This window comes from Tuber melanosporum, assembly GCF_000151645.1.
Source record: "Tuber melanosporum whole genome shotgun sequence assembly, scaffold_8, strain Mel28".
Classification (NCBI taxonomy): Eukaryota; Fungi; Ascomycota; class Pezizomycetes; order Pezizales; family Tuberaceae; genus Tuber; species Tuber melanosporum.
In genome coordinates, this window is record NW_003299128.1 from 391,549 (window position 1) to 415,918 (window position 24,370).

Below are 24,370 nucleotides of genomic sequence, written 5' to 3' on the forward strand. Positions count from 1 at the left end.
AGTCTTCTGCGGACAACTCCCCTTGGCGAAAAATGTCCTACGAGAGGTTTACCTGCCGTAGTGGATCTTTGAGCTTCAGTTAATACTGGATATCCTCGACTTGTGTTTCTATATAAAAGAAAAATAAGGCAGGAAGGAAGTAGAGTGCTGATACTTGACACAGTCGGGCTTGGTTAAATTGAGTTCCCATACGTCCATAGGTAGAGGGGGGGGTTCAACCCAGGGCTAAGTTCACCGAGTGCCGTGAACTCAAACCTGTTTGGGAAGCTTGGCCCGGTTTGTGGATCCTCGGTTTATTTTTTGTGCCCGATCGGATGGACTAAGGTTTCGATACCTTTTGAATTGCCGGGGATGGGTCTGTAGGGATAAATATCGGGGGTTGTCCGATGATGAGTTGTTGCAGAAAGGGTGATTGAAGGTGGCCCTTGGCGACAGGTTCACATTAGATCTGTTGCCTTCGCTGTTAAATTCTGACTGCACAGAGTGAGCAGCGATTTACCGGGATCCTAGGACAGAGCACCTCGGATTTGGAAATGATATTTCTAACAAGCTAGAAATAAAGCTATGAGTTGGCGAGGATACACGAGTTCTGTCAAGAAGCCTTCAACTCCCGCCCTTGTTCAGGAGATCCAATTGCGTGCTGAATCGAATTGCGAATTGCTCGCCCGCTGCTAGTAGTCCCCCTCCATTCAGTCAGCTGTGAACCCCTCCAGTGAGGAATACGACTGTGATACCTGTCACACGCTGCAATCAAAATTCTACCGGTAACTGCTTTGCCCCACACTCCCGGCTCCCCACGGGCGATTCGCTAGCAGCTAAAATATGCTGCAGGAACCAACAGAGGACTGTGATGGGTGCTATTTTGGCCTAGCGAGGTCCGTCTGTGGCAAAGTGCGGGGGTTTATTCTCCCCAACCCCAAACGTTGTGGTGAGAGGGTGTTTCGTGACAGGTGGAAACCTTACTGAGTAGGTACGTTTAAAAAGAAAAAGAAATTAGCCCGCGCACTTTGATCGTGATGTGCTGCTAGAGTGGGTCCCTATCACATGTCCAGTAAGAATAACATGCGGACTCGTAAGCGCACTCCTGCTGCAGATATACGAATACGCGGGGAAGAAGAAAAAAAAGTACCGCATCGAAGAGGCTGCTAACCTCTCCTGCCCGGGCTATGCCAATTGCCATTACCTGGTGAGAGATTGTGTCTCTCTGACTGCCGAGGCGTTTGGGGTAGTCGAGAACCGTGGTCAGGATGGCTTTCAACTTACCGGGCCACGAGGGACTACAGAAGGTACCGGGAAGTGTGTTCGGTGTTGCCAAAATTTTGTCCAACGATGGCGTTCTAATTGCCATTACGCTTCGCAACTTGGGATTGTAGAAAGGAAAAACCGTTGACATAGACATCAGAGATCACTCGAGTGTCATGTGAATGCGTGCGTTCCGGAGTAGGAGAGAAGAAGCTTGATTTTTCAAATACAAAGCGAGAAGAGATACTAATATGCTACATCGACTGAGCAGTCACACCGGACACTGTGTCCTATACTACATAGGCCACCTTTCCAACGTGACGCAGTAGTGATACCCTTATTCCGACATCCAACTACAAGAGTGCGGTAAACCACTTATAATTAGATCAGGCGTAGTCACAGATTGAGAAAACAAACAAGAGTCTTGTGACTAAAGGAAAGGAAAAGGAAACTACCTCTGTACGGCGGATAAGGACTAAGTCCAACATGTCATTCACGGCAGCGCTCGACTAGTTTCGCCGATGTCTTCTACCTTTTCTTGAACACCTCGGGTCACTTGCTCGAAGCGGAAAGGCTCACATGTCTTCAAGCGGGTTTCTTCTAATATACCATGTCGGAAGGGTGTAGCTACTGGACGTCCGCCGCGCGACCCCCAAATACGACGATCGGTTAAGAAGACTGTGATACTAAACACTCTCCTCCCTGTTCCGTCTTATAAACTTCATCCGGTTCTCCTCTTCTAGGCATCTTTCAGTCAATATGAATTACATCCGCGCAACAAATTTTTTCGCTTTTTACCCTTCCGCTCATCATAAGAGATAAGCGATTCACTAGCGAGGGAACATTATATGTCGATCAAAAAGTTTCCCATTGCTCCTTCCATTTACAGGTATGGATATCTATCGGGTAGGGATAATACAATCAACAATTTCTATATAATGAAAAGAACCTGAGGTGTTGCCACATAAACTCTATGATAATAGGGCTTTCTTCCCCGCGCCGAGCTCTATCAGAGGGACTCATCTGGCTAGGCTAGAAAACACCTAGGAAAAGGGCTCTGGTGGGGTTACACATGAGACTTCTTTCCTCTCTTCCTTTAACCGATCATGGCCAAGGAAAATTCCCTAACACAAATATTAGAGCTATTAGAAATAGCCAACACAGAAAGGGAGACGGTAACATTCTCAAGACGCCGTCAATCTTTGCTAAGGGTTGAAAAGAGATCTGAGAAAGCAGAGGGGAACCGGCCACGGTAATGAGCGTGTTTTTTATGGAACATATCGGTGTTGGGGCAAAGTAAGGAAACTCATGCCTCAATTCCCGAACCAAGGCGGGGTGTGGTTTAGGAGTTGGCAGTAGTTTATTAACTCTGTTATTCCTTTGTGCCCTCCCACAAAGCAAACTAAAGAGACGGTCGATCTCACGTGGAATGTGGGTGTTGGTATCCTCCCATTCTGGTGTGATTGATAGCAGCATCACCGCTCACTCGTGCCCTCCTCTCCGACTTTTTGGGGGCTGATATCTTGACGTCCCCCCCCCGTCCCCCCCATACCCCCTCATAACTCCGAACAAGAGGAGTGTTTGGCCGCGATTTTCTGGTCTGTCGGAGCCGATACTTACCTGTCCTAGTAATATTTTCATTGATCACTCATGTCCTTCCTCCGTAGCGTGCAAGATTATCTTCTCACACTAGAAGCATTATAGCTTCATTCCTATTTTGTGCCCCCCTCCGGCACCCAACAAGAGCGTGCCTGCCCGCGGCCGCCCCGCCTGCCGCGGCTGATACAACCCCGTTTCAGCAACAGCTTGGGCACCACTTCATGCCCTTTCTCCGCAGTCCACGAAAGTACTGTCTGGTCATAATATGTCTGGCTTGTCAGGATCAATCTCCCTGTGCCCCAATAGTGCTACAACCCCGCCATACCCTCACGCCCAGACACAACCGCCCACAGAAGTGATGCGACACCCGCGCAACCTTGCCGGCTGATGCCATAACCTTTCGTCTCTATAAGAAAGCCGTCACAAGTCCAACAATCCCGCACAGTGTACCCCAGTAAATAGGGTAAGAGCGCTGAGGTCTTGGCATCATAACACCGTGGTTGCCGGGAGGGTGGTTTAGCGGGTAAAGGAGCTTGTTGCGGGCTCGAAGGGGCCAGCTCAAGGGAGTTTGAGTAATGTGAGAGATCCTTTTTCCCGTGGACTCCCAAATAACACCCTGCGCAGCACTCCAGAAAGGGCATTCCCCGAAGGGTTGGGACGGCTGCGGTTGAGATCTCAGATATGTCAGGAATGTTTTCAGTTATCGAGTGGGCTCTGCCGAAAAGGTCATGTTCGGTGTTAAGACCCTTTCAGGGTGAAATCTGGCTATCAGATTGTCGAAGATGTCTTACCACGGTCAAGTCCTCTTCGGCGGCTTGAAAATTCCCATATCAATGGTGAGACTTGTCGAACCTATCTCGGCTGCCAGTGCATGACACATTTCGTCCACGGGGAAGACCCACACTAAAGATGTTATCCTGAATGTTGATTTCTCTCCAGCCTGACCATTGCCTTGTCAGTGCCACATAGCATATAACACATATTCTAAGCCCGAACCGTCCGTCACGGCGCCGAGCTTTTGTCTACGACAATGTGTGGTTTCCTCCCCTACCGGCAGTAAATTTGTTGCCTCGATATTTATTAGGCAAGGCAAGCAAGAATCCGGAAACATATTTGTCAGCGGATAATCAAGGTGCAGTAGGCCCTCTACCCTAGTGCAATCGCTCCTACATACATTTCAGAAACAGTTCCGAGAATTCTTTTTATAATTTAACCAGCTAAGTTAGTGATGCGAATGGCCCTTCGCTACGCTACAGGATTCGGAGGCGACCTTTCTGCAGTGCAATAAAGCCCAAAGTTTTATCCCTTACCCTTTTAAGAGAGGGTCAACATGTAAAATGTTGATCATCATAATATGACCTTAGCAGAAGCATGTATATAGACCAGAAGTGAACTTGCTCAATACCTTTATATTGTATATGTATTTGCAATAATGAACAAGTGAGTAAAGGAGTAAGCATTAGACCTATTCTACATCTTAGATTTCCAAATCCCTACCCTAATACTACTTCCTATTTCCTGAAAATAAACAACTAGGATAAATGTAGCCTTTGTAAAGTAAATCTATGTTATAGAAAACAACATAGACTTACAGTACTATGGCTTCTCCTTAGAGATTGATATCACCATGCAGTCATTGCAGATTGCCAAAAGGTAATGCATGAAAGCAAGTGGTTTTTTCCTATCTATACTAGAATATGCCCTCCTACCTGTATTTCCATTCCACTTATTCTTATATATCCTCCCCCTGCCTGAACCAATAAACTCCCCCCCACCAACCTTCCTGTATATTTCCATCCCTCATGTTAGTAAATGCCCTCCCACCACCCACCTATAATTCCATCTCTCCTATTAGTAAATAAATGCCCTCCCACCGACCCACCTATAATTCCATCCCTCCTGTTAGTAAAGGCCCTCCCACCACCCACCTATAATTCCATCTCTCCTATTAGTAAATAAATGCCCTCCCACCAACCCACCTATAATTCCATCCCACCAGTACTTTGTTGTATAAAATGTTGATTGTAGTATTGTGGAGTGTTGATGGAGTGATTTGTGTGGTGTTGTATATAGGGTTGTGTGGTGTCGTGTATGAGAAAAGAAAAAGTGAAGAAAGTTGATGAGGAAAGAAGGGGGGGGGTGTGACAGATCCCTTTATATAGACCTCCCTCAAAAATGCCAAGCTAGGTATGTAAGAAATAGAATTTACCCTACCACTCTCTCCACCTCTTACTTACAAAAAAAAAAAAACTTATGCCGCTTTGTAGAATCCCTCAGCGACCCCAGAACCCCGAGCCAGTGCTGCCGCACATATTCATCCAGAGCGTCAATATATGTGCAGAAACTGGACAAAAATCTTAGCAAAATGTAATTTCTCTGTCAAGGAGAAACTCTGTTTCAAAAAGGCTTTTGGCGGGTGACCGCATGCTCGCTGTGAGGGCAAAGTGGCCTGAAACTTCTCCACGATCTCCGGGAGTCGCAACCCCCGCCCGCCAACCACTCCCGGCCATTTCAAGACCTCGAATATTTTTTCTGAAATATTTTCTAAGGAGCTAACTATCTGCGTACTCGCCAGTGGTTGCTCCTCCTGGGCGGCGAAGTCGAAGTACGAGCATGAAACCGCAACATCCTGTCCCCAGCTTCATCACACAAAGTACCTATCACCGGGGGGCCTCCGCGGTGAGTGTAAAGCACTATATTCACTAATTCATTTTCCGGGTTCGCCCCCCCCCCCCCCCGCCTAATAGAAGAGCCCTGTCTCCCCCCCAAATCGCCGTAGCTAAATAAGACGGTGTTATTATACCTTTGCGAGTACCATTGACCCTGCTTTGGAACCCGCAGGTCTACGAGAGGCAGTCCCCAGTGTTATCAATCCGGTGGGTCTCAATATCCTGATGCCGTACGCTGGGTCTCAAGGGGGGACAACCGGGCCGGTGCTCCGGCCTGGTCAGCCCCGCCAGCAAAGCGATTCGCCATGGATACTTTGAAAGAGTTGATATCGCTGAAATCTCGAGGCACCCCCATTGCGATGTTGGAGTTCCAAGAGGGAGGTTGTTAAAATCCCCAGGGGTTAGAGAAGGGCGGAGAAGCAATCCAGTCTTATTAAATACTCAATGAAGGTCCAATCGATGCATCAGACCTCCGCAAATCCGATGCTTAGAATAGGGTGAGGTTAAATACCGGCATTGACACCCCACAAACAAACATTTAGCGCAATAAAGTTTTGTATGGAAAACCGGGGGGGGCACGTTTATTTTGACTCCAAGATCGGACATCCAACTGTTAGAAGAGTTGATATGCATATGGAATTGGGATCGGGAGTGTGGTTGGACTTGGAACTATACTGTGGAGTGTGGTGTCGCTTACACACTGGATGGGATATGCATTGAGGATTACGTACTCAATGCAGCACTGGCCTGGGTTGGCTGAGGAACGATGGTTTCCTTTCTACTTGCTTCCATTATATTGATTCTGTTCTCTCCTTTTTTTTGTTCTCTTTCTTCCGTTCTTGAATAATAATAACTACACCCATATTATTGTTTTTATCTCATCAAGACCACTTCAGCAACGTAGCTTCTAACACCAACCAGCCAGGGCTCCGTTACCGTGTGCTTGATCCGGTCTTTTGGGTTGATTCTGGCCAGTGGTGCAGGCTCGCCAAGTTCCACTGCACGCACCATGATCGCAACCCCAGAACGCTGTAAAGGGCAGACAACGACATTTCTTTGGGAAAGATCTCCTCTGCCCTTGGAATTGAGAAAGCCTTGCAGCAGGTAAGGAGTGAGCGAAAAACTATCCAGATGCCGAACTTCCGTACAGGATTCTCTCCTCGCTGCCCGGTACTCTTTTTCCTTCCCACTCGTTTTGCTCCCGGCATCCCAGAAATCAAACATACATATTTTTTGACCAAACCCATCTTGTGACAGCTACCTAACAAACCTATCATCTGTATCCATAACCGGATATGAGAAGAAAGACACAGCTGAGCTTTACCCCTGATGTTCCAAGGGCACAGCACAGCCCTCTCATCCGTTCCCTCTACTGTCATCATACTTCATTTCAGATTTGTAGTTTCAAGAGTCTAGGTGTGACACCACGATAATCAAACTTTTCAAGAGATACCAACTGCAATAGCGGTGTGGTTTTCCAGTCACCAATAGTAATTTCGAAGAACAGAAAATCCCAGCCCTTCTTAATCTTACTAGCTTAAATTCCTTCCTGTATCTCACCTTTCCTTCTCTCTCTCCCCAGCTCAAATGGCCCCCCTAGGTACGCCCCGGTTCTAATACCTTGGACTAGAGTTGGGTCAGACTGGATCTGCACACTAGTAGGCTTAATTGTTCATGTATTCGTGCCTTTTCTCTAAGGAACAAAGCGGGCTATGCCAAACTATACCGGTATACGATAGAGTAAGTTAAAATTCGAAGGTTGGAGGCTCGACCAAGTGAAGAAGACCTATCATACAGTATTTATTTTTCCAAATCGATAAACCTATATGCTCACAACTCAGGTTGCCGGAAGAAAAAATCCATACACCTAACACATGAAACTCATTACTTCAAGGCCCCTCACAACTTCTTTTACTTGTCTAGTTTTCTCCTAAGTCTCTGGTTTTCTCATTCACTCACCCCTCGATATTTATCCTCAGCTGAAGGAGTGCACTGTGTAGTTACTAATTGAAGCCATCATGAGTGATCACTCGCTTAGAGTCTCCCCAGCCCCATGTCGATAGCCCCACTATTTTTGTGGTGGGAAATCCAAGCCTTATGCATTTTGTGAACCAGATATAGGTATGGTAATTGCTCCAAAAGTAACTCCCACGCCGCAGCTAGCTGTTCTCTTGGGCTTAAAGTAGTCATATCTAGCTTTTCCTATCTCAAATGGCCGGCGATCCCTCCTAGGAGGTTTAGATATCCCGAGGGGAAGTACCCCGAGGGGCCCTGGGAGACCTCCCGCCTCCCCAGCGCCTGACATACGATCGCCATTTGAGAGTTAACCTATACTTTGGAACCTATGAGCGCAAGCCCGAAGATATGTTGGCGGGGGTGTATAAGGGTATATCCTCTAGTTCTATTGGAGACATTTCACATCACTAGTGTGAGCGCCTACCCACTTGGGTCCCTTCAGTGTCTGCGAGAGAAATTGTTCTTACTTGCCCAACAGTTTACCTATTGAAAAATTAAGATATTTACCTAACGTGCCTTCATGGTGGCTAGTATTTCTGTTCGGTTGTTAGGTGGGCTATCATACTTCTATGGGTCCCTGCACGCTAATTCTTATATTCTTTAATATCCTTCATCTATTTACGTCAACATACGCCTCTATGCGAGAGCTGCCGCTGTATAACTTTCTCTTTTCGTTGCTAGTGATTTTCCGACCTGACCTTATGATAAAGCTCCTGCCGGTATTTCACATTTGCACCCCCCTGAAACTTATATCACCTCAACCTCAGAAAGTCTTCCCCTACGGTATCTTGCTTCACATCAGCCGTGAGGAGTTCTCGCTCAAGGTCTACACCACTCTGTTACCATGAAACTACACCCCCCTTCAATGGCTTTACCTGAACCTCTCGCAATAAAAGCTATCAGGCCTTTCACTTCAAAATCAAACCTGAGGCTCTACACATCCACTAAGCAATTGGGGCCCCTAATTCAAGTAGAGCCGGGACGTATGTGTGTTTTCCCTTTTTCGTTAGACCTTCACACCCAGTTGGTCAAACACTAACTTTTCTAGAAATGGGCTTGGGTGTCTGGAGAGCTTCACCTCGAGGAACCACAGTTCGTAGCATCAGCGAGTGATCTCTATCTCCGCAGAACTTGTCTACGGTTGGCATCTAACATAAACTAGACCTCGGATCATCTAGTAAATGTTTGCCTCCTTTCACAGTCTAATTTTGTTAGCAACGACTGGCTAGTGGGGTATCATATCAGGTTGAGCCCCCGGATGAGCCCCTACATAGTTGCTGGTTCTGGGGAAGGAGCATAAAATTCCTCAAGCACAAACGATAATTAATAATACCGTACGCGTGCTTAATCTTTCGAAACAGGCACTTGAACGGTTAGGGTATACTTTTTGATCTCCTTCTTGGATTCTTCTTCTTTATGCGGTAAACCCATCGGCACATCACTTCGATTTTCCGTACAAGTATGCTGACACAGCAATGCGAAGCCAAACACCAAAAAAAAAATATCCAAGGCAAACAAAACGACCTCAAAGAAAACGACGTAACTAGCAAACAAAGAAACGAGCCAAACAGATCTGGCGCTTTGGACCTAAAAATCACAGACAGAAAGGTGATTACTACCGTATTCCGATACTCATGCGTTCGAACACTAAGTACTCAAACACCCCTCTGCTTCTCTTCCGTTTCATCATTTAACGCCAACCGAGAAAGGAAGTTAGGAGTGACATACTGTGAACAGTTTCACAATTGGAGAATAAGCCTTTTGACATTCCCGAGCACACCCATTTAATTACTTTTCCCGGGCAAGAAGTACCTGGAAATAAGGAGGGTATAATTCGGATTGGCACTCAGATCCGCTCAGATTTTTACCTATCGGTGTTTCTTTGACCCCTGTTCCCGGGTACTTCTCGTGCGAGGACAAGGAGTGCGCTTGTGCTGTACCCAGTGCTACCAGTACCGTAGTACGAGTACAAGTACGGTCACACGACCGGGCTGCGAGGCAGAGAGGGTATCGGGGCTTTCCAATGTGCAGAATAATTTGATGATTATGTTATCATTTGCCAGTCCGGCGATTCTCATGGATATCCGTGAGGGGGCCGCATGGTAAATAACAAGTATGAGCACAACGTGTGCCGGTATCCCGATAACAGGCAAGTCTCTACGGTCTGAATGGCCAAGTTTTCGGTGGCGCCCAGTTTTTGTGAGGTTTATCGCAGCGCTAGAGTCTCGCGATTCTGGAACGGAAAACAGATCGTATCTGCACGATGAACGTTTGGTCAGCACTTTTGGGTATTATCTATGGTGTTGGACATCCGACTTGGAGAAACCGATGGGCGGACAATAATTTATATTGAGCATGCATTTGATACTACTATATCATAATTTTACGGGCAGTAAGTTACCGGTAGCGGACCCGCCAAGAAATTTATCTTACCCACGAAACAACTCTTTCGAGTTTGGTTGGGAGAACTCCTCGGTATCACATGGCGCCCGAGGGATCTTCACCTCATGGATACTGTACTTGTATGCTCCCTGTGGACTATCTCTCTGAATTCTGGTTACGCTAGCGTGGCTTGTTCTACGATATAGGATCTCGACCGCCCGGGACAACTGGGTGCGACTGTAATCGGTCAGCCTGCTTTCCTACAATGAACCAACTTCTAACCCCAGAATCAGGAACAAACAAGATATGTTTCTATTACTGTAAACTGCCATGGTTTACCCAAGTCCTCAACATACCGCTTAACCGTGGGTTGTGGCTCTGCCACAACCTTGGCACGGTTAGACTAATCATCGAACGCTCAAATTTCGCAAGTCCAAGCTAATACCAACAATATCGCCGCATCCACCCTCAAATAACTCCCGAAACTACCATTCGCCAAATTAGTTCGAATGCTGACCAAACGACTGCCTACACGGGCTCGGGAGTTCTCGGGATAAATCTTGACCCCTGGGTGATGCATGATGAATTGGGCAGAGAGAAGCAGGTAACGTCGCTGCTGATCCTCCACCTTGCTTCGCCAGTGGGCCTTGAGACACTGCAGGACACGCTAAGGCAACGAGTTGGTTACTTACCCGTATGAGCAAACCTCGTGAGTGCTGTTAGAACCTCACATGGAATTTCTACAGTAGACGGCCGGAGAAGACGCGACATAAAGGCATTCTCCCGTGATGGAGGGCACAGTACTCGAGCATAGTACAGCGCGGGCGATTAGGATGCATTACCAGAACTGAATGGCCTTGCCTTGCCTTGCCTTCTCGCCTAGCCCAGCCTGGCCTCCGAGTATTACGTCTTCACGACCCATCGATACAGAGAAGTAGCTTCCGCCCCCCACCCCCCCTTCTCTCTCCCCTTTTTTACCTACCTCTAGCACGGCATCTGACCTTACTTACACTACTACATCTTTCTCGAAAGATTTAGAAAAAACCCTCTTGCCGTTGGCTCAGCGAACTTGAGCATTGGAAATTGGAATCAACTCCTGATATATAATAAGTGACCACACAACTTTAGTATAACACAATAGGAGCGATGAGTCGATTCGTTCATATGGCGCATGTTCCACAAGTTTCTGAATCGAGGTATCCTGCTTGGTGAACCGATACACCAATTAGATCCTGTGCCCTATCGGATTCTAAAATATTTTTAACTACAGTATCCGTACCTTAGGATGCTCGTAATTTCTTAAATTTGATTTTCCCAGCCGCACAATATCACGCCGCTGAGCCCGGTTGCTGTTATACACTGCCGGTCAAACACCCTACTTAGGGCACGCAGGCTCCGGCCTATGATTGGAACATTTCTTCGTTGATATCGTGGTCTTGGCCACGCAGGTTCAGGGCGGTTTCTATAAATTGCGCCTATCGTATGGAGAGCTCGTTAACCCCCACGAAATCCCCCGCTTTCCGTCCGATGCTCGGGTTATTTACACTGGTACACATGGAATCGCTGCCCGTGTTACCCAAGTTCATGATAATAATTGTATCTCGGGCCCGTCGAGATTGACACTTTTAGGTTGGTCCAACATGTTGGTGCGGTATAGCACCGTACCCGCACATACTAGCAGTATGGGCTTATTATATCATTTTCACTCTGCTGCATAGCTACATGTGGAAAATATGTGACCCAAAACATGACTGGTTTAGTCAGTAACAGCCTGCAAGAGGAGGGGTCCTTCATGCACTATCACTCATGCAGCGCTTCCAAGCATGGGCGGAAAACGCACGAGAGCAACAGCAAAAAGGAATATGATACGAGTGCTTACCGAAGCGCGTCCCAACCCGCCCTTACAAGTCACTTTCCTACCATACCCCTCAGTCGGGTACAGTATTGTTTTGAAGCCACTGATTGCGTGCCGAAGATACGAGCACTCGAGTGCACGAGCGCAGGTGTGACATGAAAGGATACGAGTATTGTGGAAACGCTCGACTTGAGGTGTGGGGAGGGTGTTGATTCTAGCCCTGACCCTGTCGTTTAAACCGCCAACATCAACCAGGAAAAGAAAGTATCATACTTACCGTACGGTACTCGAGTACCTTCTCTCCTCCTCCTGTTTGGTTGTGTTGGGATGGACTGCACGAGCGCGTGTTCCTTGGATTATTGAGCATACGATCAATCCTATTCGCTTGTTCTCCGCCGAGGGGTATACTCGAATAAAATGAAAGAGGAAAGACCAAGGATATTCGCCCGCTTTGTTTGGCTAGTGTCTGGCTAGCCTCCTTCTTCCTCTTTGCTCCTCCTGACTGTTGTCTAGGGGGTTGGAAAGAGGCAAACGGGAGGTCTGTGTGAACTCGAGTACGGACTGCAGGTCGCTACCGTATGGTTGTTTACTGCACCTTATATTACGAATACCACCATCTCTAATACATTCCACGTTGACAGGGCCCCTAAGCCCAAAACTATAGGTGAGTTGGAGGTTCCCTTGCCTCATGGGGAAGCGCAGTCCCTGGGGTTTTTTCTTCGGGTCGGCATAACCGAGTCCACCGGGCTCAGAAGGCAAACAGCTGCAAGAACAGCAGAACTAATAAAGGGGGGGGGGGTACGGGAAGGACTTGAGACGGAGGACGTTGTATCTCGAGTACAGGAGAAAATGCTTGTGTCATCTTTGGCACGTGGGCGGTTGGAGCCGCAAGGAAGAAAGCCATTCCCGACCGGTACAGTACATGTTAGGGGCAACTGGGGAATAGCGATGGGTTCGGATGAGGTTCATTGGGAGTGTGGTAAAGGTACCAGGTATTGTGTTTGCTGAATAGGCATTTGTTGTCTATGCTGGCACAATGTGGGGAGGGCAAGGGGTTCAGTTTTTTTCAGGAGAAATATCATTCCCGGGTCTGTGAAGAAAGGAAAAAGAAAGTACAATATATACTCGTACAAGTAAATCGCCCGCCCCGCAGTCTGCCGCCTTATGCATGCAGATTGCTGGCCCAGGAAAGAATTACCCGAAAACAGGGGGGCATCGAAATATTGGCGCCCAGAAACGCACAGTATCTTGCCTTAACCAGTGCGCAGTATTTCTTTAATCCCTGTTTCCGGGTACAGCACTTCTAACTCTGGACAGGTGCTGTACTCCTATGGGGGTTGCATTAAACGTTGCAGCAAGCCCGTTTCGCAGGGAACGGCTAACTTACCCTGTGGGAGAGAAATTCTACGCTTTTTCTGTATATTATGATACTGGTACTGTACCAGTATTCCTCCTAACTTCTACTTAGGAATTCGTCATACTCCGTTGAGTACCGTATCCTCTACTGACGGGTGGGAGTGGTGAAAGAAATAATAGACGTTGGAATGACCACTGTCCGGTGTCATAGAAGCCTCCTCCGGGCGGCTGGGTTAGGTGAACCTTTTCCCTGTCAATTATTGAAACCAGATTGGTACTCGTGATACAAGTACAAGTATCAGCCACTGAAATAGCAACCCTCCTTCTCCCTCGGGCGGGAAGAGTTGTCTCTTTCGCCTTTTGCGAGCGTCCTCCTCCTCTAAAGAGACGCAAAAGTCCAGCAAGCCGCGTTTCCAAGATCCACTGTGCGCTCAATAAGATCCGCAAGCTGAGATCCTGGATCATATCCTCTGATGTTTTGTTGTTTTGATAGTTGACACTTCCCCTACCCGTGGAGTTTTCTGGAGTGCAGCTTCACACGAGTACCGTAATCTGTGTGCTCATGCATGAAGTAACAGGGCGGGGGGGGCTGAAGGAGGAGTTGCCGGTATTGTGAGAAAAAGCAGATGGTGATACGAGAGCCAGTAGAGTGTTCTACCGCAAAAGATCAAAGCGTGGATCTGTACGAGTAAGGAGTGGCAGTGGGTACCAAGGCAAATGTAGTTATTTGTGGTGCCTTCAAAAATAGTGGTCACTCCCGCCTTTTTTTTCCTCTTTTCCTTTTCCTCTTCAGCTTGAAGCTCATTCACGAACTCGTTCACAATAGTTTTTTCCCTTGGCTGGTTTCCTTTTTCTTTGTTCATGTGGCTCCCTTGTCTCTGAGCAGATATAGTATCACTTTCTTTGCCTCCCCCTCTTAGTCGTTGTTCCCTTCGCGTCTTTGCATTTGCATCGGTTGGTGGAGTTGTTGGTTTAACCCTTTCTCTCTCTCCAATACCGCTCTGGAAGCGTTCGGTTATCCACAACATCACAGTAATACTCTTCTATTTTTTCAATCCCTGCTTCGCGGGCAATTTCTCTTCTGTCTCCCCTTCTTTCCAAGGCATAGCCGCCGCTTGGGAATCAATCAAACTGTACCCCACGATCAATTCTAATCGAGAGTACTGTTAGTGTGTCTTCTGGATCACTTTTTGTGTTTTGTTGTTGTAAGCGCCCAACTTTTTTTTTTTTTTTGCTCTTCACAACCTTCCCCCCCCACTCTCTTGCACTTGGGAAGTTGAGTAGCAGAGCCCAATGGTACCGTTAATGCTGCTGTATGGTGTCGCCCGAGCTTTCTTCGTGGCTCGAGGAGTGCATATGAGAACAACGATCCCCTCCCTCCCGAAATCGTAAAACTTGGTTAAAGCAGAAGAGCTCACTGAAGATCTAGAAAGTCAGTCAGCCATATATTCCTTTCTGGTCCAATTCTTTTTTTTTTTGCTTTTCATACTCTCTATTTCCGCCGACCCCGCGGTACAATTCCTCCGATCCCGACCAGTCAACAAGGTGAGCGATAATCACTTTGGATTCCTCTATTTTGAAGGAAGTAGAGGGTTTAACTTATACCTGCGCAATTGAGGTTGATCTGACAGATCTCTGTAGTTGCGGAGAAGCCTTTTTAGTACTCGTAATCTTTCCGACCTGATAAAGCCTAAGTCCGAGAAGCACTCCGAGTCTTTTTTCCCTTCTTCCTACTCTCAATATTCCCGCGGTGCAATAGTTTATTCCTGCGGCAGTTCTTCTGCACACTAGGGAAGTCTGTTGTCTCGTCAGATTCCCAATAGTCATCGGTCAAGTTCTTGATTTATTGGTGGAACTGCAACGGTCGACTCTCGATCGAGATATTCCAGTCCCTGCACTTGCATTTACACACCCACACCCACATCACAGCAAGGACCCGCCAGATTCCTACCGGATTACTCAGGTAGTTTTGCCGAATACGCGGATCCACTTTGAGCATCACCTTGCTGCAAGGAGAAAATCTTGCGAGAAAACAAAATAAAGGTGGGGAAAGGATAGGGAAGGAAATATCCAAAAAGAGGAATACCAAAACAAAAGAAGCAAGCCGGGAAGGCTTCACAAACGATGTCGTCAAGCACATTTTCAACTACCCCAGTCGCAACACCATATTCGCACAACCAACCCACAAAACTGAAGAAGAGTGTGGAGGATGAGCCCTCCGGCGGTGCATGTGCAACGAATCCTTTCGCCGCTGCCATAACCACCACCACGTCCACTCTTGCTTCTTCTGCTCCTCAGACTTTCTCTCCACCCTCCACAACCCCCGCGACTAATAATTCCGCGCCTTATCCAATCTTCAAAACTCCCGCCCTCCACCTTGCCGATGACCTTCCTGTCCCGGGCTCCCCGAAGCAACATAAACAACCACAATCACCCTCGAAGCCCTCCTTTTTCCTCAAATCTCCTACCTCCTTTAGCACTCACAGGAACTCCATCCTTTCGGTCGGTAGCGTCCCCCGCCAGACTCTGCTCAAGGCGTTAGCTTCCGGACGCCCATCGTTGGATCCAGCCACGCTTACAGCGAGCCTTGACAACGTAATGACTTCCCCCTTTCCAAGATCCGCCAGCTACTCACCCCTACCCAACGAGGAGGGGAATTTTACCGAGTATCACGACGCAATGGAGTCCATCGGCAGTGCCCCCAACACCGCAAAGCTCCTACCGGCACTCCAGTCGCCCTGTTTCTATCATCAGCGCTTTGACAATGCTGTCAACGTCGAACGTGTCCTCGAGGAAATCGCCGGTGATGAGTACACCTCCCATTCTCGACTTGTCCAAACGGCATTGGGGGTACGAGAGGTCGCTCGTCAATTACAACGGCACAACTGCAAGATGAACGTCAAAAATATCATGATTGTCACTAAGGCTCGGGATAATCAGCTTGTCAATCTCACCCGAGAGTTGGCCCACTGGATCATGAAGACTCCCCGCTACGGAAGCAAACTCGGTGTCAACGTATACGTTGACAAGAAACTGAAGGAGTCGAAGCGATTTGATGCTGCGGGCTTGCTCGAGGAGGAGCCCAAGTTTAAGGACATGTTGAGGTATTGGACTCCCGATCTCTGCTGCGTCAGCCCGGAAACTTTTGACCTTGTCTTGACTCTTGGTGGGGATGGAACTGTCTTGTTCACCTCTTGGCTATTCCAGCGTGTTGTCCCGCCGATCCTTAGCTTCTCGCTGGGCTCTTTGGGATTTTTGACAAACTTTCAGTTTGAGTCTTACAAAGAACATCTGAATAAGGTCTTGGCCGAAGGGATGAGGGTCAACATGAGGATGCGATTTACTTGCACTGTCTATAGAGATGAGGGAAACGGACAAATGTCGGAGGGTGATCAATTTGAGGTTCTTAACGAACTCGTAATTGACCGCGGGCCGTCTCCGTATGTCTCCAACTTGGAGCTGTATGGAGATGACGATCTTTTGACCGTCGTTCAGGCTGACGGTTGCATCTTCTCTACCCCTACTGGCATGTTTGATCAACTCTATCACTTATTAACCAAGGCTAATATATCCTAGGCTCAACTGCTTACTCCCTCTCAGCCGGGGGCTCTCTAGTCCACCCGGATATTCCCGCCATCCTATTGACCCCTATCTGCCCACACACCTTGTCATTCCGTCCTATGCTCCTTAACGACTCCATGCTCCTCCGAGTATCTGTCCCCAAATCCTCTCGCGCTACCGCCTGGTGTGCGTTTGACGGCAAAGGGCGTGTCGAGCTCAAGCAAGGCGACCACGTTACGATCGCTGCCTCCCAATACCCCTTCCCAACAGTTCTCAGTGCGCCGAACGAGTGGATTGACTCTGTCTCGCGGACCCTCCGTTGGAACACTCGCGCTGCGCAACAGAAGGCCTGGGAAGGCGACAGCACCTCGAGTGACGGACCTAACCTTGTCGAGGAGTGGGATATCGACACTGACAGTGGCGTGTACGATTCTGGCAGTGATGAGACGGGAAAGAGCAGCCCCCTTAGGCGTCAAATGAGCCTCTTGAACTTTGCCTAGGCTTTATAGAATAACGGATGCCATTTGGTTGTGGTTTCCTATTGGCCTTGTTTAATCTTATCCTTTTCCTTCTCTTTTTCTTAACGGGTTGATAGAGATGGGCGTCGGGGATTTTTCTCTGGTGTTTTTTGCCTTGAGTTTTATTAGCACCTTTTCGTTTCTATGTTTGGAACCATGGGTACTTGGTGGGTGAATAGGTGGTAATGGGCGGGTGGACCGATGGATACAGTGAGCACTAGATAGGTCTGTAACATTAACGATTTTCTTTTTCTTTCCAGATTCTTCAATGTATATAAATTTACGATGTGCTACCGGATGGTGCTCTAACTTTCGTTCTTTGTTTCCCTATTTCCTGGTTTCTTTCTAGACATGAACGAATACTCGGGTACAGTACATTAGAAGTTCAATCACGAATATGCATGCCACTTTGTACAACCATGACGTGATGTGAGCTACCTAAAGAAGTTCCCCCCCCCACCTCTCTTCATCCCTCCAAACTGGAAGCACTAACCGACCAATTGACTAGCCGAGTGATCCCCAATGACCACTCAACACCTATACCGATCCCCGTGTCTCATTGCGAATATTCAAGCACCCCTCTGCAGCCGTTGGTTGGACCGGACTAGTATCGTTTACATAGTTTTTTTTGAGTACTCTATATACAGTATAGTATGGTTGACCTTGTCCCGCGGTTAGCCTGAGTGGATGGGAGCGCAGTGCGCGATCCGGATTGGTATCGCTGGCGCGCTTCTAATCAGCCCACTCTCGGCAGTGGTGGAGTTGTGGGCGTGTGTGTAAGCGCTGGGTATGAGATATCCGACTCGGAGCGGTTTGCTTCCAGTTGCCCAGTCAGACAGTCAGTCAGTCCCTCCAAAACGGGGCGACAAAAGGGACAGGTGTGGACGACCGGCGAGAATTCGCCAACGCATCAGGTTAGACAGCAAAGTTGAAGCTATGATACAAAAAAAAAAATCACTCCTTCATACAGTAACGGAATTAGTTGGGTGGATTTAACGCTAGCGCGGTCGGACGACTGGGAGCAATTGGGAATATGCGGGGTGGGCAGGGGGGAAGGAACTCATTCCGCAGCGCAATTTACCGGTAGTGTTTTCTTTCTTTCTCTCTTTCTTTCTTTTACCCCCCCTAGGTACGATGGTGATGACTCGCTTTAAGAGTTTTTCTTGTAAGTGCCTTGTGCAATGGCTTTGAACGCATTGAGGGCGCAATGAGTACGGGCTGCGCCGGGGGGCTGGGGCGTTTATGGGCGGCTTGGTCTGCTCTTTAGTGCCGACCTGTGTTCAGTTGTGTTCGCGAGCTGGGCGAGATTTTGGTTCTACCCGCAGTGGAAGCAAGCTGAGAAGACAGTTGTGATAGTGAGTGAGTGGTCGTGAGTGCCGCTCGCGCAAGCGCTTCTACAATAGAAATCTGCGTTTTCAACAATAACAAGGTTTACGGACAGCGGTCTGGACATTTGGTCGGATCGATCGTATGGTAAGGGGATTGTTCAATATAGGAAAGATCGTATTTGAATAGTATCCCAACTGAAGGAGTATTCTCGCAAAGAAAAATAGGAAACAGAAAAGAACGAATGACTGATTGACCAAAACACAGGTAATGGAGGAGAGAGAGAGAGACAAATTGGATGATGGACGAAAACAACTAATAAATGGAAAACAGGCAGCCCTTTATTTCCTTTCCCGCATACTTCCAGCGTATGCCGAACTCTCCATCACATTCAACTTCACCGGCTCCCATTCAATATTCCCGCCGAGGATGGGAAGGTTTGACCGAGGTTATAAATATGGCCGAGGATATGCCTGACCACAGTATTCTCCACATGAGAGTGGTCTCGTCTTCAAAAGGAGATGTCGCAAGTGTCGTCGCAAATGGTGATTGATGTGTACTCGAGTAGGACTAGCAACATACAGAGGGGGACGCTCGAGAGGTACTGTACGTGTGTCGAGAGGGCTAGGGTTACTTGGTTAAGATACTTGGGCTGGGGCCGTGGAGAGCTCGCGCGGGAGCGGATATGTAGTGAGCAGCGGAAAAAGATCCGCGTCTCCAACGCTCGGGTGCACCGATTTTAAAGTCCGGCGTAGTCTACTGCCCCTAACGGGAATTGGATTGTGGTAAGCCACGGCAAGAATACTTGCGGCGCTTCAGATGTAAAGTTAATGCGCCCTCCCGTGTTGTTCTATTATCATTTCCCATAGCTAATATCTCGGCTGCGATTACTCATCCAGACATAGCGATATTGTCAAGCCACTAATCATCGAGAAATGTCCTGGTTTTTCTCTTCCCGCGCGAGAGCGTACCGCACATATCTGAAGTTGCTCCCGTGATGTTATCCATGGCTGATAATAACAATAACCGTTGTCGGGAAGATTGGGTGAGCGGAAAATACGAATACTGTACTGTACTGTACATGCGCTGCTGTGTCAATGACGGCTTGCATGCATCTGATTTTTCGGTTTTTGTCGAGTACAGTACTAGCATTTAACGCCGTGATATCGGATTTGGTGATTGGTTATTCCCGATGACTTTTTTATTTTTTTATTTCTTTAACATAATAATTGATATGGTGGAAGGTATATGATACCTCCTTTCTAAGCTTTTAGTATGTATGATGAAACAGTACGATATTCCCATGAGAATGTGGGTTTCTCCACAACCCTTCCGTGCTATCTTACGTAAACCCTACAATTCCCATTATTTCTTCATGACCGCTTCCTTATGAAGAGAGAGCCCTCCTATTCTCCCCTCCCCCTTTGAAGAGCAAACTGAATAAAACCTCCTCTTTTGCTTCGCTCTGACACAATTCGTAACAATTCTAGGTGTCAGAGGGATTTCTAGCTAGCCTTTTCCCAACCGATATGATATCTTTCCGAGACGCGATCGGACTTTATAAAACTTGTTTATATATATAAAAAAAAAACTGCTTTTGACTAAGGAGTGTATGATAGTCTGCGCAGCGGCTAAAAAGGTATCGGGAGCCCGGGCTTTTTAACTTCCCTTGCCACCATGGGTTATTACTAGATAGACCATCAAGTGGGGATAGGAACTGGAGGACCGATGACACTATCCTACCCAAGAAAGCTGTGGGGAAAATTAGATCAGCTATGTATAATACGGGGTGGTAGAGTTCGACTCTGTGCCATGTCATGGGTAAGGTCCGCGATCGGCTGTGCACGATAATAGGAGGAAGAGAGAAGAGGAAGGATTGTTTTTTTTTGTTCCTTTACCCCTCGTCCTACTGGTATCGTACGTAACAGCTACTGTGGTTTCTGGCTGGCCTCTTATGATACCATTGGGTATTATTCGCGGAACGGGTGCTGGGGTGGGGGGAAAATTGTCAAGTCTTGTAAACACCCCCACCCCTACCGCCGTGATCGACGGTGGGGGGAAGGGAGAAAAATATTGGGAGCGCGCTCCGAGAGGGAGAGTGTGTTTGATGTTCAACTCTACGATAACTATGATACTCTGACCACTGCGCAGGGGTACACGGGTCCCCATCGTTCATAACGTACGCTGGTTTCATTGTATGCCGAGGGTATGATTGGAGCATCGGGAATACGTCAATAATTTACCGAGTGAGTTTTTGTGAATATCACATGCTGTTCAATCGCTGGTATGGCGAGGTACGATATCATACAAAATTAGGAGTTGCTATCGTAGGTTCCTTCCGGAACAGAGATCAGTCCCGGTGTTCCCGCTTCCCTATGGGCGTTCACTTGACCGTGGATGGTAGTCATTTGGGTGGCAGCGGCGGCCAGGTCGGAGAGTTGGGGGGTGGTGGGAGTGCTCGCTCCTGGAAGGTACAAAACTTTTTAAGACCAGAACGATTTTTAGCCTCCCGGGTGTGGATAATGTTCCGAGCTCGTTGGAGTCTCGGCGGGTATTATTCTTCGGGTCTTGGGTGCGGGTGGTAAGCTCCGACGTTCCTTGCGCGGGGGGAGTGAACGAAGGGGTATGAAAGGAAGAACGATAGATACCATAGCGTAGGATGAGGCGTCATAGGCTCGGAAGTATCCAACGTCCTCCGGAAGCACTCAGCCATGTGGAAGGGCGATGGGGGAGGTAAGGGATTGGTGGAAAAAGTTGTCTTTCTTTGCTGGTACCGATTGGGTGAGTCCTCCTTCCTGTGCTGGCGAAGAATTTTTTATTGTTTTATTATTTTCTTTTTTACAAGGAGGGATCTTGGTTACGTACGATCGATATCGTTGTTTTTTTGCTTTTGAGTTGATCATTTGCTTATTGGGATTGATGAGGTGTCTGGGTTTTCTGAGACATATCGTACCCCGAGAGCTTGCTTGTTACGGGGTTTCCTGTATCCTACAAATAAGGACCCCGTTTTGGCACGCAACCGTAGAGAAATGAATACTATACAAAATATTGGGTCCGGGTCGGATAAGCCAAAATATCAGTTTCGTTTGTGACGACCTTTTATTTCTCGCACTGCCTAAACCAGTGGCAAGGTATCGTAATATATCTCTTGGAGGGAATATCATCATCACGGTTATTCTACCATGAGCACTTCCACGTTTTCCTTGCGTGCCAATCAGGGCCCGAATCTATGGACTTGACCCCTCCCCCCCCCCTATGCAGATGTTCGGAATGAATAATCCAGGAGGTATTTTGTCCACCAATGTCCCCCCAATATCACACACACACAACCCGCTCACTCGTCCGTGAATCTGTCCCGCATGAATCGGGTCAAGATCGGTACCTTTATCCTGGTGACACTTGGCCGATCCCATCACGGACCCTCATCGAGAGTTTGGAGGGGATAACTTGCACCAACTATTCCATGTACATGCACATACCGGTACCGGTGCGAGTATTCCCCCCATGCTACCAACCACCAAACGTGGTATGACGCTACGTAGCAAAATCTTGGAAAAAACCATCTAGTCGAAACGGGTCACAGTTTTTGACACAATGATATCCTCCCAGGTCCAGAAGCTGGCGAAAGACAGGATACCACAAGATTGCACAAACCATCCGAGTGATAACCAATGAGTGGCATCCCCTGGGAATAAAATACAAAAACTCTTGCCGACCAATATCTGCAGATGAACGAATATGTCCGCTCAAGGTTGATCTAACTTGAACTGTGTTTATTACTTTTTTTATATATCTTGTTTTCCCTTTCAGAACCGTTGCCTGTTCATTCGCTGACTAACTAATCCTTGTAGTCGCAGGGTTAGGGTTTTTTCACTAGCGACGGGAAGGCTTAAGGGGGGAAAAAAGCCCTATTAACTTAAACTCTATCCCCACGTTAGTGATACGCCCACCCGTGGGCGAACAGCACAGTAATACACAAACACCCACTCTCCCACTTCCCATCGTCTCACCATTAACCGTCAACACGGCAGACAGACAGGAATCAGGGCGCAATGCCCTCCAAAAACCCCACCCCATCAGATCGCCGCCGTGGCTCCCGTGCATCAAACCCGCAAAAGCCAAAACCCCGCAAGTCAGCATCAGCGTCCACCACCATCGCCAACAATCCCGCCCCCGTAGGGCAGAAGGAGTCCCAAGAAATCCTGGACGTGTTTAGAAGCGCGTTCAAAGAACTTTTTACGCCGGCCCTGCAGCCGCTCCTGCAGACAGTCAAACAGCACTTGTTTAATCGGGATTACGCCGCGGCCTTTGGAGAGAAGAGAAATCTTGAAGGGTATGCTGTTCGGTGGAGTCCTAGTCGGGCACTCTGTTATCGAGAGGTGTTTACAGGGGTGTGTGTAGAGGTTGCAGGAGTTTTTGATTTACAGAAGGGGTGGGAGGGAGAAGGGGAAGGGGAGGGGGAGGGGGAGGGGGAGGAGGAGAGGAACAGGAGGGAGGTTGTGTGTATTGGTGGAGGGGCGGGGGCAGAGGTTGTGGCTGCGGCGGCGGCTGTTCGATGGTTTTTGAGGACGAACGAGGGGATGGAAGATGGGGGAGGGGGTGGGAAGAATGGGGAGAGCGGGAGGAGTAAAAGGGAATTGCATGTTACGGCGATAGACATCGCAGACTGGACATCCATCATCGACACTCTTCGCACGGGCCTAACATCCTCCCCTCCCCCAACTTTCATATCCCCATCAAACTACTCTGTCACCTTCCACCACCATGACATCCTCTCAACCCCTTCACCTCCACCCGCTCTTCTCCCACCAAATACATCACTAATAACCCTCCTTTTCACAACAAACGAGCTCTACACCCAATCTCGCGGAGACACGACCCGCTTCCTACTATCCCTATCCGCTCTGACACGCGTTGGCTGTCTGCTACTAGTCCTGGAAAGTGCAGGCTCATACTCCACAATCGAAATAAACGGAAAGGTATTCCCAATGGCAATGCTCCTGGACCACACATTGAGCGAAAACTGGGAGATTGTTCTCAAAGACGAGAGTCGGTGGCATAGGTTACCGGAGGGATTGAAGTACCCAATCGACCTGGAGAACATGCGGTATTTCTTGAGAGTTTATCGGAGGGTGTAGTCGGGGCCCGGATTGATGGGAAGGTCTTTTATCCTTCTTTTTCTTTCTTTTTTTTTTTTTTTGCCATAGGTAGAGCCTGTCTAGAGCGTTGAGGAGTCTATCACAGACTGGATCCAAGGTAGGAATAGGCCTTTTTATCTGAATTGTCTCGCGGCGTATAGTGTGCAAGATACCGTCGTACTGGTAGTAGGGTGTTAGTGTAGTAAACGTAACCCCTACAACACTGCGGCTCGAGGCCCGCAGCGCATGAGAGCACACCGCAGCTCTCCCTGTTGACTCGGCCTTGGGATTTTTTTTCCCGGCAATCAACTCCATGTTGTGTACTACTGTAGTTAATACAGTACTGGTACGAGTACTCGTACTTGTATGCCAAACCCAGAACTCAAATCACAATTTATTCTTCATTCGGTCTCAAATGTTCGGTACCGGATACTTATACCTGTAGCAGCAAGAAAGAGAAAAAAAAAGTGCCCGAAAAGCAGGGGTCACGAATTTGTGAGCCGTGAGATGGGGGCAAGGATTCTCAGCCATTATTTATTTATTTATTTATTTATTTATTTATTGCAAATCCTAGCTCTCGGGTACTGTACGAGTACGTTACTCGAGTACTGTACTTATTTCCTTAGCTACGCACGATGACAGTACAGCACAGTACGCACATTATCATGCCCCATCCCGAACGCAAATAATTTCCGCGGGAGAACGTGG

At 48.0% G+C, this 24,370-nt stretch overlaps 3 protein-coding genes; 2 read left to right on the plus strand and 1 right to left on the minus strand.

Moving 5' to 3' along the window:
* Positions 1-14,772: 14,772 nt before the first annotated feature.
* Positions 14,773-17,325, plus strand: GSTUM_00011090001 (uncharacterized protein). XM_002841705.2 has 3 exons: positions 14,773-16,559; positions 16,615-16,649; positions 16,696-17,325. Exons 1-3 carry the CDS (start codon positions 15,244-15,246, stop codon positions 17,178-17,180), a joined length of 1,836 nt encoding a protein of 611 aa, XP_002841751.1. The 5' UTR covers positions 14,773-15,243; the 3' UTR covers positions 17,181-17,325.
* A 23-nt stretch (positions 17,326-17,348) lies between these two features.
* GSTUM_00011091001 (uncharacterized protein) lies at positions 17,349-18,789 on the minus strand. XM_002841706.2 has 3 exons: positions 18,332-18,789; positions 18,280-18,301; positions 17,349-18,158 (listed from the first exon to the last, which is right to left on the minus strand). The coding sequence occupies exons 1-3, from the start codon at positions 18,393-18,395 to the stop codon at positions 18,038-18,040; spliced, it is 207 nt and encodes a 68-aa protein (XP_002841752.1). The 5' UTR covers positions 18,396-18,789; the 3' UTR covers positions 17,349-18,037.
* Positions 18,790-23,104: 4,315 nt separating this feature from the next.
* GSTUM_00011092001 (uncharacterized protein) lies at positions 23,105-23,662 on the plus strand (the record flags this gene model as incomplete). Its single annotated transcript, XM_002841707.1, has 1 exon — positions 23,105-23,662. The coding sequence occupies one exon, from the start codon at positions 23,105-23,107 to the stop codon at positions 23,660-23,662; it is 558 nt and encodes a 185-aa protein (XP_002841753.1).
* Positions 23,663-24,370: the final 708 nt, after the last annotated feature.